Here is a 19987-nt window from a genome sequence, read left to right on the forward strand (position 1 = left end):
AGATTATAAAACTGCTTCACAGAGAAACAAGTCTACCTAGGATGTAAGTAACATAGTATGTCAAAATAGGTTAAGATGGATTAGGCATGGTGTACATAAAAATACAGGTTAGGCATCTAGAAGCAAGAAAATACAGAACAGGCATGTAGATGCATGTCAGTTTATATAGAGAAAAATAGAGATATGAGTTTGGAGTTTGGATTTTACTTTGTAACACTCAACCTATTTCTTTGGGCAACAATCAAAGTTAATATTTCAACAATCAAAGTTGATGTTTCGAAGTTAAATGGTTGAGAGCTGTAACAAATAATATTAAAGTATCTTTAAAAAAACAAAACTAAAATTTATAAAAAAATCTAGGTCAATTAACATAACCTACATAAACATACATAACCTGCAGCCTACATAATTTGCAACCTACATAAACATAAATAACCTATAACCAACATAAACCTACAATCTAGATAAATCTACATTACCTACAAAGCATTTTGCTGCAATGTTAAAAATATATTCTTACATTTGTATTAGTTAATCTTTTTGAATTACAACAAAAAAATTATTTAAAAGGTTGCTTGTTGATGATTTGTTAAGAATAATAATAAAATGGTTTTATCGAGGTTTGATGTGAGGACCAGTTTGCTTGATATATTAAAGGCTATTAATACAGCTATTCACGAAAGTTTAAATGATTGCAGAATTTTTATCAAGTATGTTTGGTTTTTGCTTAATAGGAAAAAACTGTAAAATGAAATCGAAATAATTTTTTTTATTTATCAAAGAAAAAGTAATTAGCTTTAAAATGAACATAAACATATTATAAAAATTTTAATATTAGAAAAAAACAATTACAAAAAATCAAATAAGAAAAATAAGAAGCACTAAAGTTTAAACAAATAGCAACATTCGAACAAAAAATAAATAAAAAAAAGCAAAATTAATATCTAAAGTGTCCTCCTTTGTTTTTATAGCAAATATAAACTCGTTTATTTATTGATTCAACTAATTTCATGCACATCACGCGACGTACCTTCGCCAGCACTCATTTAAAAGTTGCTTTAAATGCTGAGTTGATTGAATTTCATGGTATGTCAGTTGATTGTCGATCCAAGACCAAATATTTTCAATTGGGTTGAGAACTGGTGATCTAGGGCACCAGGGCATCACATTGAACTTTTTTTTCAAAAAATATTCTTTGATTGAGTGAGGTAAAGCCCCGTCTTGTTGAAAGATGAATTGCTTGCTTCTACCATACAAGTGTCTGATTGATGAAACTAAGCACGTTTCCAATGTGTTCTTGTAGGTGTATTGATTAATTCGGCCTTTGTACAGCTCACAGAAGCCTATACCTTTTTGAGAAAAACATCCCTAGATGCCGACCGAACCTCCACCGCCCTGTCAGCAATGTTGCAAAAACCTGTCTGAATATTTCTCAGTTGCAAATCTTTTGACATAGATTCTTCCCTTGCGCTTTACGACTTGAAAATTAGCTTCATCACTCCAAGTAACTTTTGCCCACTGTTCTACAGACCAGTCCAGCCTTTCTTTGGATTACACTCGTCGTTTATGTTTATCCGTGATTGAAAGAATAGGTTTTCTAGCAGCTGTGTACGTTTCAATACCTTTGTCCAACAATGTTTGTCTCATGAGCTCTCTGCTAACTTTTGGATTATTTTTTGACTCGTTGAAGATTTGTGCTAGCTTTTTGTAGCTGAGTCTAGGGTTTTCTCTGCTCATTCTGAATATACCACTTTTATCACGGTTGCTGAGTTTGGATGGTCTTCCAGTACGCGGCTGTCGGAGACATCTTTGGTAAATTCCCAGGTTTTGATGGTTTTTCGAACGCAATATTCAGAAATGTGAGGTATTTTACCTATTTGAACGTTTGTGTGATTTTTTGTCCTCGCCATACCAATAACTTGCTACTTGATCTCACTAGAAACTGATTTTCAACCCATTTGCACGCAATTAAAATTAATTTGAAATTTACAATATTTCAAGTTGATTTTTAATGAATTTAAAGCTGCCTGATGATGTTGTGATGAATTTTTTGATTGTAAACTACTCATATTAACTTTACTTAAAAATAAAAAAAGTTTTCACCGGATTTATCAATTAATTAGCAAATAAATGATCCTAAATAAAATCGTTTAAACTTTTGTGACATCTCTTAATTTGTAACACCTATCTTTTAATGAAATTTCTGAGTAAACAGTGATGAGTTGAAACCTACTTTTTTTTATTCTATTAACATATAACTTATTTACCAAATAGGAAAAAAAAATTATTTTGATATCTATTTCTGTTAGATTTTTATTCAAGAAAAACCGAAGATTAGATCTTAAAATTCTGTAATCATTTAAACTTTTGTGAATAGCTGTATAGTTTGAAATGTTTGACTTGATAAACTCTTTTCAAGATTCAGGAAAGCATGAAGCTAGGAGAGAGTTCCAAAAGATTGAAGTGCAGGGAAAAAACTATGCAAATAAAAGTTTTTAGAGCATGAAGGAAAGATATAGTAAAAAGATGTAACTTTGCTGAGTGACGAGTCAAACAAGAATGAGTTTTGGTAGGTGGAGTTAGAGATGATAGCTTGTATGAGCAGCGACCATGATAGCATTGGTAGAAAAGGGGAGATACAACCTATATGATGGGAAAGTGGATCAAGCTTGGCAGAGAGAGCAGGTCCAACTACATTTACAATGTATTTTGGGATCTTGTCTAGAATAGAAAGATCATCATTTGAAGAACCAGTCTAAATATGACAATAGTATTCTATACAGGGGCAAATAAGAGATTTATAGAGAGAATAAATTAATAAAAAATCAAATAAGAGAGAGGTAGAGAATGGAATCAGGAGTAAGATAATAGTAAGTACAGTAAAGAGCAGGTACCTTAGCAGATAATCTTAGCTGTTAACTTTGCAATCAGTTGTGTATATTGTTTCCATGAAAGGTCAGTAGTGAATGATAATCTAAGGAGGCATAAAAAAAGGGACTCAGTGAGAGGGTTTTCATTCATTAGTTTAGGAATGTCTACATTGTTAGATTAGTTGTTTGCAGTAAATAACTGAGTTTTGTTATAGATAAAAATTACAATTCATTGCAAGCTCCAAGTTGTTACAGAAGTGAGATCAGATTTAAGATCAGCTGCCTGTTCTAAGCAATCGAAAATAGAAGACTTTTTTATCAAGACAGGAAAAAAAAGTTGAGTCATCAGCAAATAGAGCCACTTTAGATAATGTTGTCAGGAAGATCATAAATGTAGATAAGAAATTACTCATTACCAAGGATAGAATCTTGAGATACCCCAAGTATTACTGGAAATGAAGAAGAGTCTTAGGCTTCAAGGATGACTTTAATAAAGTGATTAGAAAGAAATGATTTGGTAATCTCAAAACTTTCCCAGATACACCATATGAAATAAGCTTATGGAGAAGACCAGCATGCCAAACTTTATTGAAAGCTTTAGATATATGAAGGACATAGCCTTTGCTACACCCCCTCCCATTTAATGGATACTAAAATCTTTGAGTCACAGCAGTTAGCTAGTCAGCCGTAAAACAAGAAGATCAAAAACCATATTGATTGTCAGAGAGTTATTAGACTCAAAATGGAATGTTAGAAATTTGTTGATCAAAGACTCAAAAACCCTGTTAATAATAGAGAGAAGGCTAATTGAATGATAGTTTGAGGGATAGTCGGAGTCAGATTGTTTTCCAGAGTTTTTAAAAAATTGAAACCATAATTGCGATTTTCCAGCAGGTAGGAAAACAAGATTCAGTCAAGCACTTAATAAATAGTTTAGAGAATTGAAGAGGGTTCTGGAGAACGCTTTTGTAAGACTATAACAGGAATGTTGTCTGGACCACAAGTTGTAGAAAAATTTAATTGAGAAATGACTTAGCAACAGTGCTGTGGTTTGGTCTAACAATGGGTTAACTTTTTTAATTGGAATGGTAGGAGGGGTATGAGAATTAGATTCAAGAGTTGAATTAGAAGAAAAGTTTTTTACAAGTAATTATGCTTTATCTTAAGGAGAGGTAATAAGATCAGTCCCATGAATTAGAGAATTTCAACTTATCTTCGTTAATCACACAGTTAGAGATTTTCCAAAAGTCTTTAGAGCCTAACTTCTGAGATAAAATGTGAGTGAATTGGGAATAATGGAGTTTAGCAGCAGGCAGCACCATTTTACATTTTACATCTTGTAAAGGCTAAAATATAATTTGGCTATAATTTGTCTAAAGGCTAAAATATTATTTGCCTATAATTTGTCTAAAGGGTAAAATATAATTTGGCTATAATTTGTCTAAAGGCTAAAATATTATTTGGCTATAATTTGTCTAAAGGGTAAAATATAATTTGGCTATAATTTGTCTAAAGGCTAAAATATTATTTGGCTATAATTTGTCTAAAGGGTAAAATATAATTTGGCTATAATTTGTCTAAAGGTTGATAAAAAAATGTTTATAAACATTGCCATATGTTTATAAACATTTTTTTATCAACCTTTAGACAAATTATTGGAATGGTAGGAGGGGTATTTATATATTTTTGTTGCTTTATAACTTTTAATTTTTTCACAAAAAAATAAAGATTTATTTGAAGAATTTTTATCTTAGTTCAAAAAGATGCTAGACAGAGAGTTAAAAGATTTTTCGGAGACTGGCTCTGGAGGAGAAGAAGTGTCAGCGTACATTTATGATAATTTTCTTGGTAAATTTTGCTTTATATCACTTTATTATATTTTACTTTATTATATCGCTATAATGACATCATAGTGTAGTTTTGTGTACTTATTTATATTATATATTCATATATATGTGTGTGTTTCTATATACATATGCATATAAAAATATAATAATTCTAGGAAATATTTAAATAATCAGTATGACTTTCTCGCAGAGAGTCTTTACATACTAAAATCTCAAACTCATTTTTCTCAGAAACACAAAAAAAGGACATATGACCTTTCGTTCTCAGCTGGTGATCTGCTAAATTTGACTCTCTTTATTGTGTATTATTGTGTTTATAAGTGCATTCATATATATATATATATATATATATATATATTTATATATATATATATATATATATATATATATATATATATATATATATATATATATATATATATATATATATATATATAAATATAGAAAAATATATATATATCGAAACATTTGCTGAACCATCTTCGATAGTGTTTGTCAATTTGATTTCATGTCTGTCATGTCTAAGTGAAGCAGAAATTTTAGATGCAAAGAAGCATCATGAAGCTAAGGTATTACTTATGCCATTCCTGAAACTTAACACCATTTTGACTGCATTTACCTACCTGATAATTTTGGAAAAAGTGGGACCACTGCATATAAACCTAATGACATTGCCAAAATAATGACATCACATATATAAGATTATCTCTATTTTTGTAACACACATTAAATGTGAAAAATCGTTTTCAAAGTTATAGTTAATAATTACGAGATATTGAAAATCTGTTGAATGACTTCTTGGAGTCTATATGTTGATGTCTGTCAAAAAAAGTCTATTTAATAGCTTAAGTGTGATACGATCATTTGAAGATATGCATCTTTGTCCTCTGAATTTAGCAAATTGCTTAAAGAATTGTTTTTGCAATACTTTGCACGTCACTCTGTACTTTTTTAGTTCATTATTAATTGATTAGTTTGTGATTTCAGTTTTCATGTTATGGGTTTTTTTTGGAAATTTGTGGCTGTCTTAGCAATATAAGTATGTTGGGAGGGCTCCTAAATTATTTGCCTGACTGGTAAAATATATTTAGCCAATCCGCCACTATGCAACCCATTTTTTTACCATCACGTCAAGTTGTATATTTTGGGTAAATACTGTTATATTGTCAACAACAAAAAAAGATTCACTAGTATGTCAATCTGAGTGTCAAAAAATCTTTTCATTAAGATTTTAGAAAATATTAATATCTTTAATTAATAGTATTTATTGACAAAAAAATATTGTAAAAAAAAGGCTTAAGAATCTAATAAATATTTTAACAAAATGTTTCTTAGCATAATATAACAAGTATTTATTTTTATTAAAAAAATTGTTATTTTTAAATCTTTATGAAAATAAAAGGTCTATCTTCTTTTTAGATCTCTATGAAAACACTTTGAAATGAAAACATAATTTTTGACACTTGAATAATTTATTTCTTTATTCTCTCTAACCTCTTTAACTACTTTTAAAGTTATTTTTATTTGTAACATTATTGCTGTTATATGCACACACAGATAGATGTGAATGTGTAAATATGTGTTCATATTATATGCACACACAGGTAGATGTGCATGTGTAAATATGTGTTTATATTTATAACTTTTTAAAGTAAACTATTCTTTTTTTTCTTTTCATTGCAGATAAAAAAATAGAGGCAGTTACAAAACGACCAAATAAACCTTTACGAGCGCGCTCAAAAAGTCTGGTGAATTCATTAGCAAGAACTGTTAGTGGATCTGGTTCTGTGCCAAGGTTTTTTTTTTAATTTATGGATATTAATCATTTCTATTGTCATATACAAAGTCATATTACTAAATTACAGACGACTAAGTATACTAACTTGATATAACAGGCAATAGTAATTTAACATGCAAGATTTTGGTTTGTATGAACCATATCTTATTTATTCTTTGCTTGTAATTTTATTTTTTTAAAAACAACTCTGTTGTTGTGGTTTTATATTTTTAAAACTGCATTATGTTGATATCATAGACTAGCTATAGATCTTTATGTTGTAGTTGCTAAGTTACATAGTTACATATAAAGCTGTAATATGTAGCTATCAACATGTTATTATAAAATATGAAGATCTATAATTATATTAATAATTATTTTTAATTTACTAACTTCATTGCTTTATTTAGGTTTGGTGTTGATAGCATTGATGATAAAAAATTAGAAAAAGTGAGTGATTTTTGTTGTTGTAAAAAACGTGATTTTTAATTTAACAGTTTTTTGTTCTTTATTTTGTAAATAAGGAATAATATTGTAATTTAATTTTTTTAAATTTGTTTTTGTTTTATGTTTAAAAATTATATTTATTGTCCTAAAAATTGTTCAAAAATCATATTTATTGTTACTATATATTATTCATAATTAGTACTGTAATTCAGGGAAATTTAGAAAATCTGGGAAATTGGGAAGTTATGATTAATAGAATAAGGTGGAAAAATTTTTTTTTTTCTTTTTTGATAATTTCAATCGTTAAAATATCTTTGTCAGAAACACATCTATGACTAACAAACAAAATATAAAAAAAGTACTCCTCCAAAAAAAGTAAATAAAAGAAAGTAATCCTCCAAAACATTTATATTTTGTTCTGAAATGATGGATTAAAACTAAAAAAAGTTTTTTTTTAAATCTCTGTTAGTAGACCAAATTCCACTTAATTAAATATTCTACAGTAACTTATTAAAAGTAAATATAAAAAACAATTTTATAATAATTGGTGACTTATTTGGAAAGGTTTTTTAGTTAAATAAAAAATATGAATACACAATCTTTAAGTTTAAATATTACTTTTTGTTAACCATCAACCGAGACCAGATTTTTTTTATAAAACTACAAAAATGTCAGGATTAGAAAGATTTTATAATTTTCTGCAGACACAAAAAAATAAACATAAAGACATTTGTTAAAATATTTTTATTTTATAACAAACATTGCATAATTTTATAGATTTTTATTTTATGATTTTAAATTTTCTTTTCTTAAACCATTTAAAATAATTAAATATTTTATTCAAAATTATTGAATATTTTAGTTAATGGAAAATGTTGATAAATGGAGTTTTGATATATCTCAACTTGCTGTTTTTACAAAAAATCGTCCACTACTGAGTATCACATATACTATACTTCAGGTTTGTTTATATTTGTATTTTTTATTTAAATATTTTATAACCTATAAAATTTATATTGCTGTAAATAATTTTTAGGCAAGAGACTTGCTAAGACCTTTCAAAATCCGACCATGGATTCTTGCTAATTACATCAATATTATCGAGGTAAATATAGTGTAACAAATTCTTCAACAAGTTTTTGTTAAAATTTGGATTAAAAAATTTACTTAATTGCGAAGTTGACTTTGGCTTCAACTTGTGCTAAACTTGAAACAGAAATTTATCTTTCACTTAAGTTTCGTAAAAATTACATAATTCATTTAACTTTCAGTTAATTTCAAATGGTAATTTTTATCAATAAAATAAGAAATTAATTACAAAATGTATTATATATTAGAAATAAAGTCTTAACAAGACAATAATCATTTTTAAGCATGAAATTTATTTATCACTTATTTAATCTTATGCTATTTAAATGCTTTCAAAAAATACTAAAGGCAATAGGTTTTTACTTTTTGTAAACGTATATTATTTGTAAATGTATTTACAAATTGTAAATTAATAAAACGTTTAAAAAATTTACGTAATTACACAAATTTTTTATTTTTAATTACAAATACATTTTAATAAATAAAATATTACTTTCTTTAACTTGTTGTTCATCATGTTTTAAAATATGGTTAATTAAGAACTTGTTATTTAAAATAAAATTTCATTTATAAAAAATGATTATTCAAAATGTACTTTCATAGTTTTTATAAAAGTAATAGTTTATGAATTTTTTGCTCAATAATACTGTAAACATAACTAATTTTTATATTATCAATCAAAGTTTTCTATAAATAATATTCAATGCATGGTAATTTACTAATGCATGGTAGGTCAGTTAAGTTTGATAAAAAAAATTTGTCTTTGGCTCAGTTAAATTTAAGGTACCCATGGTCTAAATTCATCCCTTTGAATTAGTAAATGACCAGAGTTGATATTTGACCGGGGCTGGGTTTGTGACCGGGGCTGGTCACAAACCCAGTATTTTAAAGTATATTTTTATAAATCAAAATTCATGTTATATTTTGTATATATATGCATATATAAACATCATTATGATCAACATGATCATCATCATCATCACTGTCGTTATCATCATCATCATCATCATCATCATCATCATCATCATCATCATCATCATCATCATCATCATCATCATCATCATCATCATCAGGCTTTAGCCTTCCTCTTTTATGCTGTTTCTCTAATCATTGTCAATTGTCAAACGAGCTATCATCTCTATTAGGATAAAACAAAACTCATTTTTGCTTGGCTTCTTATTCAACAAGTTGTATCCTTTTACCACCTTGCCTAATCACAATGATTAGGCAGGATGGTATTTTTAATTTAACCAATATCATCCCATTACTTTTTTTTCTCCACTTCAAGCACTAAATGTAAGTATAAAATTATAATATATAAAGAATTATAAATTTTTTTGGTTTGCGAAAAGTCTCATTTTTAGCCGGGGCAGGGCCCAGGTTGCTTCCTTCTTTGAATTTGGGTCTCGAAAAGCTAACTTCGTCTGTCCTTATGTATTTTTTTATATTACATTTATTTGACATTCTAAATTATCTTTATTTTAGATTGTTATTATTCTTTTAATGAATTGGTTTGTTTTCTTATGTAAAATTTCTTTTTTTATATATAAATATTGTGAAAACATTTTTTTTTTTTATATAGTCACATTACGTCAGTGAAGTATCATTTCACAATTCCCTTCATGCAGCTGATGTTGTCCATGCCACACATTGTCTCTTATCTTCGTCTGTATTTGAAGTAAGTTGCTTTTTTTAGAATTTTTTTTTTTACATAAGTTATTTCTATTATTGCTTATTATTATTCATATTAATAATTATTACTATTACATATTACTTGTTTTAATTATTATTACATATTACTTGTTTTAATTATTATTACATATTACTTGTTTTAATTACTTTATTTTAGTATATTAATTTGTTTATATATTTGAAGAATTATAGTAAGAATATTTGTTGTAGAAACTACAGTAACCATTAACAACAGTAACAATATTACTTGTAGCACCTGTAATAAAAGTTAAATGATATTTGTTTTAAGGGTGTCTTTAATGACCTAGAAATGCTAGCAGCAATAATTGCTAGTGCTATCCACGATGTTGATCACCCTGGTGTTAACAATCAGTTTTTAGTGAACACTAGTTCTCAAATGGCATTAATGTATAACGATGAGAGTGTATTGGAAAATCATCATTTAGCTGTTGCTTTCCAACTCATGCAAAATGACAACTGTGATATCTTGGATTCATTATCAAAGTCTGAGCGACAGCTTTTCAGAAAGATGGTCATAGAAATGGTTGGTTTCACTTACAATTATTTTCATGATTATATATATATATATATATATATATATATATATATATATATATATATATATATACATATATATATATATATATATATATATATATATATATATATATATATATATATATATATATATATATATATATATATATATATATATATATATGTATATATATATATATTTATATATTTATATATATTTATATATATATAAATATGTAAAATAGTTTTTATATATTTATATATAAATATATAAAATAATTTTTATATATTTATATATAACTAGGAGTAAGTTACCTGTTTTATGCATCGCTTAGTACAAGTAACACATAAAGCCAGTGACATATAAGGTCAAGCAATTTGGAGGGTCTAAAATTAAGAGAGGGGAGCTAAGACAGTCAGAATCAGAGTTTGAATAAAAAAAACTAAAATTTTCTAAAAATTGGGGGGCGATTGCCCCCTCCGTCCCCTCTGTTCCTATGCCAGTGCATAAAGCGCAAACATGATCTTATTTTATAAAGAAATATTGATATGTGTACAATATTCTTTAACAATAATTAACTCCATAATGTTGCTGTAAAATAGGTTAAACTGGGGTAAAGTGAACTAGGGGTAAAGTGAACTATTTAATTATATTAAAAAATTACTACATTTAAAAATCTTTTTGTTTAGTAATTTAGCATTACTTAATACAACATTTTAAAATACAACATTTTTGCTTAATACAACATTTTAAAATTTTTCAAAAAAAATAAAATTTAAAATCAAGCTTTTGTTTTGATGTAAAAGCCATTTTAAAAAACGAGTTTTGCAGAAGTTTTAAAATTGCATTATCAAACTTTGCGATAGGTTTTACTAAATTTAAAGTTTGTTAATGCAAATATCAGTTATTATTTATATACATTTTGAAAATAGTATAATGCTGCTTTACAAATATTATAGTTTTTATCATGATATAAAACAGCTAAGTTTTTAGTTTAAATATCAATTTAGTTCACTTTACCCCTCATTTTTCTATCTAATAGGGGTAAAGTGAACTAGTCTTTTTGTTATGTTTTTTAATCAAATAGTTTTAGTAGAACTGTATACATACATCGTAATTACTTAACTAAATTGTTTACTCTTAAAATAAATATTTATCTTAGAAATTTGCTTAAAGTTCATTTCAGAAATATAATATATTGAAATAATGCCTAAAAACTGGATTAAGAAAAATCTTGAAGGAAAACATATGCATCTAACTTGGTATTGCATATCTAATTCTCAGTAGGTAAACCTTCAAACATATGCACCTAATTTGGCTAATTGCTTATCTTTGATGGTCATATGAGTCTTATTTCTTTAGAAGCTGTTAAAAAAGAAATTGAATATTGTGCAACTATTTTGTGTTTGCCAGCACACTGTTTGCTTCTGCTACAACCACTTGATGTGGGAGTCTTTAACCAAGTTAAATATGTATGGCGTAAAATTATGGTTAATTGGTATACCGAGTCAAGGCTGAAGGTGGATGGGAAATCTGTTTTTTATCTTTACTAAAAAAACTCTATGATACCTCTTTTAAGCCAGCTCATTTAGTAAAATCATTTGCCAGTACTGGAGTTTTCCCCTTTGATCCATCTGCTATATCATCTGACAAGGTAACTTCTTTCAAAATCTATAAACACCCTTTTTCTCAGAAAACAAATTATTGTGACAATCACATCCTTCAAAACATCACTTTAAACACCAATAGCAACAATCAAAACAATACTTGTGAAATTTTTTTTATTGAGAAGTCAAAAAATAAAAACAACACTAATATCTGTAGACAAAGACTTAATGAAAAAATAAATCAACTATTAATATCAGATGTAGAATTATTTAATTGAAATAAAATCATAAAAGAAATGATCAAAAGTGAAAGAACAATAAATGGCCACAAAGGGTGATGTTTGTTCATACAACAAGCGACCTACGAAAAAAATAAAAAGATGCTATGGAGGTGAGTGTCTTACATCTGAAGATGCGTTTGAAAGATTAAACGATGAAGAAAATAAAAGCTATAAAAAAAAGATCAAGCAGCAACGCAAAATACAAAATAAAAAAAATAATTTATCAAAAATAACAAACACAGAAGAGTTAAAGATGAAGTAGTTCACTTTACCCCAATGTGGGGGTAAAGTGAACTAGTGAACATGTTTTTTTTAAATATATGTTTTGTATTGTAATAATAATAATCTTTGTTTCATGTTGTACATAATACTTTAAATCATATAAATTTTGAAAACTGCAAGATGTTAGGCTTTTTTTCTGAATAATTTTCCTTTAAATTTTGAAAATAGTTCACTTTACCCCAGTTTACCCTTCCAAAAATTCATGCCCAAATTTGAAAAGATTTCCTAACCCCCCCCCTCTCTCATCCCCCTCCTCTAAACACAAATGCACCCTTAGAATTCCCCCTGGTTGCATGGCATTGTGATCAAAAAGTTTAATTGATCCTTAATAAAAAAAACAAATTTTCCAAAAGCGAAAGAAGTGCCGCTAAATCAACTGAGGGTTTGGCATGGGGCAGCAATCTTTTCAATTTTTTATTTTTTATTTTTCTGAAAAAGCTGTATGCTATAAAGATAAGCAGAACTAGTAAGCATATGCTAATCCAAACACATTATAGTAAATATATATATATATTTTTTTATTTAATTCGCCTCCCCAAGTCCGAGAAGGTCACTACAAACAAGGAGGCTACTTAATTGTGATTATAATAAATATATATATATTTTTTATTATTTTTATTGGCAATGATAAGATAAAGTTCTTATTTTTTCTCACCAGCGTACTTGTTAGTGAAAATTTTTTTTTATAGTTGAATCATTGTTATAGGTGCTTGCCACAGACAACGCCAAGCATATGAACATCTTGGGCTCTCTTAAAACCATGGTAGAAACCAAACGACTTTCTGGTTCACCAGTACAACTTGATACATTTAATGAAAAAATGCATGTTCTTAAATGCTTGGTGCATTGTGCTGATCTAAGTAATCCGACAAGGCCCCTTGATTTATACAAAATGTGGGTGGAACGCCTTATGGAAGAATTTTTTAGACAGGTAATTTAATGCCTAGTTATTTGATTATTTTATTTTTTAAAAGGTTATAGGGTAATCCTTCAGTTAAGCAGTGTATAATAAAATTATTTTCTTTTTTTGCACTTGTCACAATTACGTCTGAATATGGGTTCAAGCATCTAATAATTATGTCTGTTATAACGCACTATTTCACAGATCAAAAAAATTTAAGGGTTAGAGTTAGGGTTTAGAGTTAATTTTCGTATTAAAACAACCTGACCCTTGCCTTAACCTATTTGGATCAGCCATAACTCTAAATCTGATCCTAATCATGATTTTCATTACCCTAAGCTTTGCCCTCACCTGATCTATTTTTTTTGTGTGTGGAAGGGTACGTTGTTTCAAATGTAGTTTAAAAATAAATCAAGTACAAAAAAAGTAAATAAATAGTTTTATTTGATACTGCCTAACTAAAAGGTTGCTGGTTATACATTATAAAATTTGTAAAAAGGTTTACTATTTTACTTGTATACATATGTATGTATATGACTTTTTATGATAAGGGAGATATTGAACGTGAGCGTGGAATGGAGATCAGTCCAATGATGGATAGGCAAAATCCAAATGTGGAAAAATCACAGGCAAGTTTTTCTTTTTTTTGTTGTTGTTGTTACTTTCACTTTTAATTGAGTTGGTTTTAATTAAAAAATATATATAATTTTAAAATTAATACAGTCTTAGTTAATATGTTTATTAACTGGATGCTATCAAATGGTCTATAAATGTTACCCGCAAGTGTAACTTGTTTGCTTTTTTTTTCCCATTCACCTACCATGTTTAATATTTCATATTTAAATGAAATAAGTTAAATTGTGGCTTGACTTGACTATATGGCTTCTCACACACTTTTTGCAATTTTTTCTATGAATATTATCTACCTTATTTCTATGAATATTATCTACCTTATTTCTATGAATATTATCTACTTTATTTCCTTTCCTGAAAATCTTATTTACTTTACTTATTATTAATATCTTTTCATAATAATTTTCTTTTTAAAGTGCATTTTGCTTATTGCAATAAGATATTTTCTTTTTTGTGTGTGAATCTAATCATTTTGCGGTTGGTTGCCCAAAACCTCTTTAGTACTTAATCCACATCAATGACCCTTGCTTTAAAGCAAATCATTTAACAGTTGACCATAAAGTTTATTATTTTAATTACTAAACATGTACATGTTTAAAATACAAAATAATAATAAAAAAAAACTAACCACAAGAACTTTAGCAATGATTATGATGCACAAATTCACTAAATATTTTTTTGACATCAAAATGTCTGAGAAACCATTTAAACTATTAACAAATTTTAATGAATTAAAATTTATTAGAATAGTTAATATAAAAGTATGTGATTTTAATCACATGATAATTGTAATCACCTGATAACTTTATAACAATCACATGGCTAATGGAGTAATTTCCCTTAATAAAGTTGACCACATATTTACGTAATTGCTAAAACTACTAACAAATTAAAATTTAACTTAAAAATAGTTTACAGAGCTAAATAATAAATCTTTAGAAACCAAACAAGTTATTTTGAAAAAGATGTTTACAGTTTTTATACTGTTGTTTAACAAACCTGTTGGTGTTGCTAAACCTACAGTTGGTTTTGCTTAACAAACCTGTTGGTTTTTCTTAACAAACCCACTGTTAGTGGTGGCTAACAAATAGCAGAAAATTTATTACATTAATTGACTAAGTTAACAATGTGAACCAAAGTGTACTTTGGTTCAGCAAAGTATACTTTGGTTTACTTGTACACAACTTGTACAACAACAGCATTTAATATATGGTACTCAAACTTTTTAAGTGAGTTTTTCTCGAACATCATTTCTTTAGAATTCGGTCCTTTCATCTTGTTTTCTGATTTATATAATTTGCAATCTTTTAAGCCATCTGTTAATCGTTATCTTGCTCTATAAACTTCATCTTTTCTCTTCCAGTAACTTCCAACTCTAATAGTGATTGCTTGGAGCATTGTTGGAAGTGAAGATGTTTAAAAATAAAATAAAAAAAGTTTTTATTAATAATTTAATATTAATATTTTATTAATAATTTTGTGTTATTAATCGTGCTACTTCAAATATATTCAAAAATCTTAAATTTATTTTTATTAAAATTTCTATTTAATACTTATTTAATGCTGATAGAAACCAGTAACTTTGTCGCTCTTACGTTTTTTGCTCGTAACCATGTCATCTACATAAATGTCAAGTCTCCTTGTGGTCCAAAGTTTGTTCTGCCAAATTACTTAACAACCTATATATATAATAATAATTTTGCCAAACTTTCTAATTTCCCTTCCCTCATTTACTGAAATTTTGAGTTAAAATGAAAAGGAATTCTAAAGATTAAACTTGTTTAATAAACTACTTTCAACATTTTAAAAGAATTATGCAAATCAAAGGGTTGTTAATAAAACTAAAATAAGGTTGATTAATAAACTTTTAAGGTTTGAAACAAAATAATCTTAAAAAATAAAAATCTTTTTGATTGTTTTGTTCAAACTAAATTAGCAGATTTTTTTGTCACCATAACAACGAACAGCTTAATCCGTTGTTTTGGTGACAAAATGACGAAACCGATGTTTTGACGTGTAATTTTATTCATATATTTATTATATACTTAGAAAAAAAGAATATAAGAAAATAAAAGTTGGAAAAGTATAGTTTAGAAAGATAATTATGGTTTAGAAAGATAAGTATAGTTAGGTTTAAAATTTAGTTTGGCTCTAATATCTTATTTATTGGGATAATATGACCAATTAGCTTGTGTTGCTATGAGTTCTCCTTTAGCATCAATTTTAGTAAATATTTTTATCAAATCACATAAGCGATGGGTGACGTTATTAGTATTTTTAATTCTGAATTTGAAGCTTAGAAGCTTTTTAAACATCCTAATATAAAAAATAAAATCTTGAAACATGGAAAGTGAACAAAATAGACAAATTGTTTACTAATAAATGAGAAAAATAAGAAAGTCAAAATACTCTAATATAAAGTTATCGTAATTATTATATCACAAATTATTCTTGTTATAATCTTTATCTAATACGTTATTTGATTGATAAAAGGTATAAAATTAACAAAACATGACCAGGATTTATTAAAGACTTGAAAAATATTTATAATTTAAAAAAAGTAATTTAAATAATTTAAAATCTATTTCTACAAAAAAAAAAAAAAAAAGTATAAACATTAAAATAATAAATTTTTTTCCTTTTTTTTGTTGGTTGCTTTATCTTGTCATAATTTTATTATATTTAATCGTCCGTAAATATTTCTCTGTAATGTTTTCATATTGATATTATAAGAAATAATCTTTTTAAAATAGGTCGTTTTTATTGACTATGTAGTCCATCCATTATGGGAGACTTGGAGTGACCTTGTGTACCCGGATGCACAAGAGATTCTAGATCGACTTGTTACAAATCGAGAATATTATCGATCGTTAAGTTCTACTAATATGAGTGGAGATACTTCGGCTTCGCTCTTAACAACGAAAATGCCTGTAACATGTGAAACCGATATTAACGGTGATTTTGTTATTATTGTATGGTATTGTTCAAATGTTTTTATTAGTTTTCAAATCTCCCTCCCCCCTCCCCTCCCTACTTTTCATCATTTTAAAATTATTGTTTTTAGATTCTTCTGATGACAAAAATATTTCGAGCAAAAAGAATGTAAAACTTTTTCAGCAGCAAGAAACAGAACGGATCGAACTTCTCAGTGTAAAAAATATACGGCGAATGTCTGATACGGACGTTTTGAAATTCACTAGTAGAGCAGTTAAAACAAAAGAAACAATTTATGAAAATGAGAGTAAACTTTGTAACTGGTCTTTAAATGCGGCTAAAAATTCCGGAACCGATGAAAATCAGAACTTATTAAATGGTGATTTATTAACGAACTTGAGGACTAATGTTACTAGCATCCAACCACAAGTTTCGTAGCCGTAAAATTTGGAGTAAGTTGATTTTAGTTACTTAACTAAAGTCTACAGAAACACGTGACATTAACATGTGACTCACAATCATGTTAAATAAGATAATATCTACTTCATCACTGGAAAAGTCTAGATTTTTTTGACGACGTGATATTATCAAAAATGGGTGAATCTGTTAAAAACTTATCTTGCTCTCTGGGCATATAAAAATAAACTTGAAAATCAAGTTATATGGCGAAGGTATTTGCATTTGGTACTTGTCTATTTACCGATACCGTTCAAAAAGAAATCTTTGTATAAATTTATCATAGCTTTCATATATTATAGGTGTATTTTAATAATCTTTAATGGATTTTAGTTGTTTATTGCTGTTTATATTTTTTACTTAAATAATATTTTAGTTTAATTTCCCCGCAATACATTCTCTACTACATCGATAAAATATATTTTTATATGTGCAAATGTTACTGTAATCAGTTTAATTTAACCAACAATTAATTTGTAGTTGTTAAATTTTGAAAAAAAATTAGTTAACAATTGCAAATTAATAATACTAATATCCGAGTTTTTAAAAAAGCAAATTTCTCGTCTTGAATCTAACACTTTACTTTCTAACAATCTCTCTAATAGTCAAACAACTTAATTTCTAACAATCTCTCTCATAATCTAACAACTTACTCTCTGACGATCTCTCTATTAATCTTACAACTTACTCTCTGACAATCATTACAGATTTTGATCCTCTTGTTCTACTGCTGACTTGTTAATCGTTTTTTATGTTCATGAAAAAGGTTCATGCATTAGATAAATCGATTAAGCAAGGGCAAAAGAAAGAAGCAGCCGATCCTGAATCGAATATTCTGGGACAGCTTGGGACTTGCTTGTTTTTTTTTTGTTTCAATTTTGAATGCAACTCTTTAGTTGCATTATTTTATTTTAATGTTTTATAATCTTCATTTATTCATCTACTGTTTTTATTTGGGTTTTTGGTGAATTCTCTCTAATAATGTTTACATAATTATACATAATTATGTAAACAATTATGCAAAAAAATAAATAATGATAAAAATTGAATTTTTGAGATGTTTTGATGGTTTTCTCAATATAACATAACGCGACATCCGACTGGTTTTGGTCAGATGCGTCACAAATAAGGTTAATTAAATTAGCATAATTGTTTACATAATTATGTAAACAATTATGCAAAAAAATAAATAATGATAAAAATTGAATTTTTGAGATGTTTTGATGGTTTTCTCAATATAACATAACGCGACATCCGACTGGTTTTGGTCAGATGCGTCACAAATAAGGAATTGTTTGATGGCTGATGAAATTAGCGGTTTAAAAGTTTGATCGCCAATCAAATTAGCAATTAAAAAAAAAAAACTATTGGTGGAAAATCGTTCATGCCACAATAACTTAATTTTTGATGGATTAACTGAGCTGCCTAACGAAACTTGGAGTGATTGTGCAAATCAACTTAGAGATATATTTAGAAACAAGATGGGAATCTTGGAGGACATAACTATTGAAAGAGCTCATAGTGTCGGGAAAATAAATGACAATAAATCTCCAAGAACAATAATTATTAAACTATTAGACTTACAAAATAAAAATAAAGTTTTAACATTAGCGAAAAAACTCAAGGGTGCAGGGATATTCATCAACGAAGATTACGCCAATGAGACACTGGAAATAAGGAAAAAGCTATCGGAAGATGTTAAAAGATTTCGCAAAGAAGGTAAATACGCTATTATTAAAGTATGATAAAATAATCGTTAAAGAACTTTGTAAACAAAGAAATCGGCGAGCTGTAAAGCCGCAATTTTTGTAATTAGAAAGTTATTAAACTGACATAATGGCTCTCGAATCAATTAACTTTAAAAGTCTTACTACGATAATTTTAAAACCGCAAATAATATATTATCGCATGACCTTTATCACGTTAATTAAAAAATATTTAACGAAAAATGTTGTAATACAGAATATTTTGATATTGATACCTTAAGAACCCAAATTAATACATGTAATGAAGATTTTTCGGCTATACACATAAACATAAGAATTATTAACACAAATATTAACAAATTAAAATTCTTTCTTTTAGAATGTAATTAATTATTCAGCATGGTTTGTCTTATAGAAGCATGGTGTACTGACGAATTTTCACAAACAAATTCAAATTTTCATATTTTGAAATACAAAATGATTTTTTTTGAAAAAAAAAAAAATACTTAGAGAGGAGGAGGAATTATAGTGTATAATCAGGATGATTTAGAAAAAAATGATTAGAAATGAAATTTCATTTTCTAATGCAGACTGTGAGACTCTTACAATTCAAATAATTATTCACAAAAAGAAAAAGATTCTAGTAACTACTTGTTACAGACCACCTGATGGCAATTTTATTATATTTTTTGACTATTTGAATCAAGTTTTTATTAAAACCATCAGTGAAATAAAAAATTATTTTGCATAAGAGACTTGAACAAAGACTGTTTAAAATGCAATGAACACGCCAACACAAAAACCTTCTTTGATAATTTTTCAGCACGGTATACTCTCATTAATAAATAAACCCACACGAGTCACTTCAACATCAATTACGGCCATAGATAGTGCAGGGCCAACGACGCCGGGGGCACGTGCTCCCCA

The 19987-nt window shown here is 27.4% G+C and overlaps 1 protein-coding gene across 10 annotated transcripts in view; it reads left to right on the forward strand.

The window, feature by feature from the left end:
* The window catches only part of LOC100215251 (3',5'-cyclic-AMP phosphodiesterase 4C), a 78766-nt gene extending 61098 nt beyond the window's left edge, over positions 1 to 17668 (forward strand). For all 10 annotated transcript variants that reach the window (XM_065801822.1, XM_065801820.1, XM_065801824.1 and 7 more), the window contains 11 exons: positions 4625 to 4718; positions 6401 to 6512; positions 6905 to 6944; positions 7804 to 7902; positions 7978 to 8046; positions 9613 to 9708; positions 10012 to 10266; positions 13137 to 13361; positions 13883 to 13960; positions 16718 to 16919; positions 17029 to 17668. In XM_065801822.1, the coding sequence (XP_065657894.1) occupies positions 4625 to 4718; positions 6401 to 6512; positions 6905 to 6944; positions 7804 to 7902; positions 7978 to 8046; positions 9613 to 9708; positions 10012 to 10266; positions 13137 to 13361; positions 13883 to 13960; positions 16718 to 16919; positions 17029 to 17336 (1578 nt within the window). In that variant the 3' untranslated portion in view covers positions 17337 to 17668. The remainder of the gene's footprint in view (positions 1 to 4624; positions 4719 to 6400; positions 6513 to 6904; positions 6945 to 7803; positions 7903 to 7977; positions 8047 to 9612; positions 9709 to 10011; positions 10267 to 13136; positions 13362 to 13882; positions 13961 to 16717; positions 16920 to 17028) is intronic.
* Positions 17669 to 19987: the final 2319 nt, after the last annotated feature.

This window comes from Hydra vulgaris, chromosome 07 (assembly GCF_038396675.1).
Source record: "Hydra vulgaris chromosome 07, alternate assembly HydraT2T_AEP".
NCBI lineage: Eukaryota > Metazoa > Cnidaria > Hydrozoa > Anthoathecata > Hydridae > Hydra > Hydra vulgaris.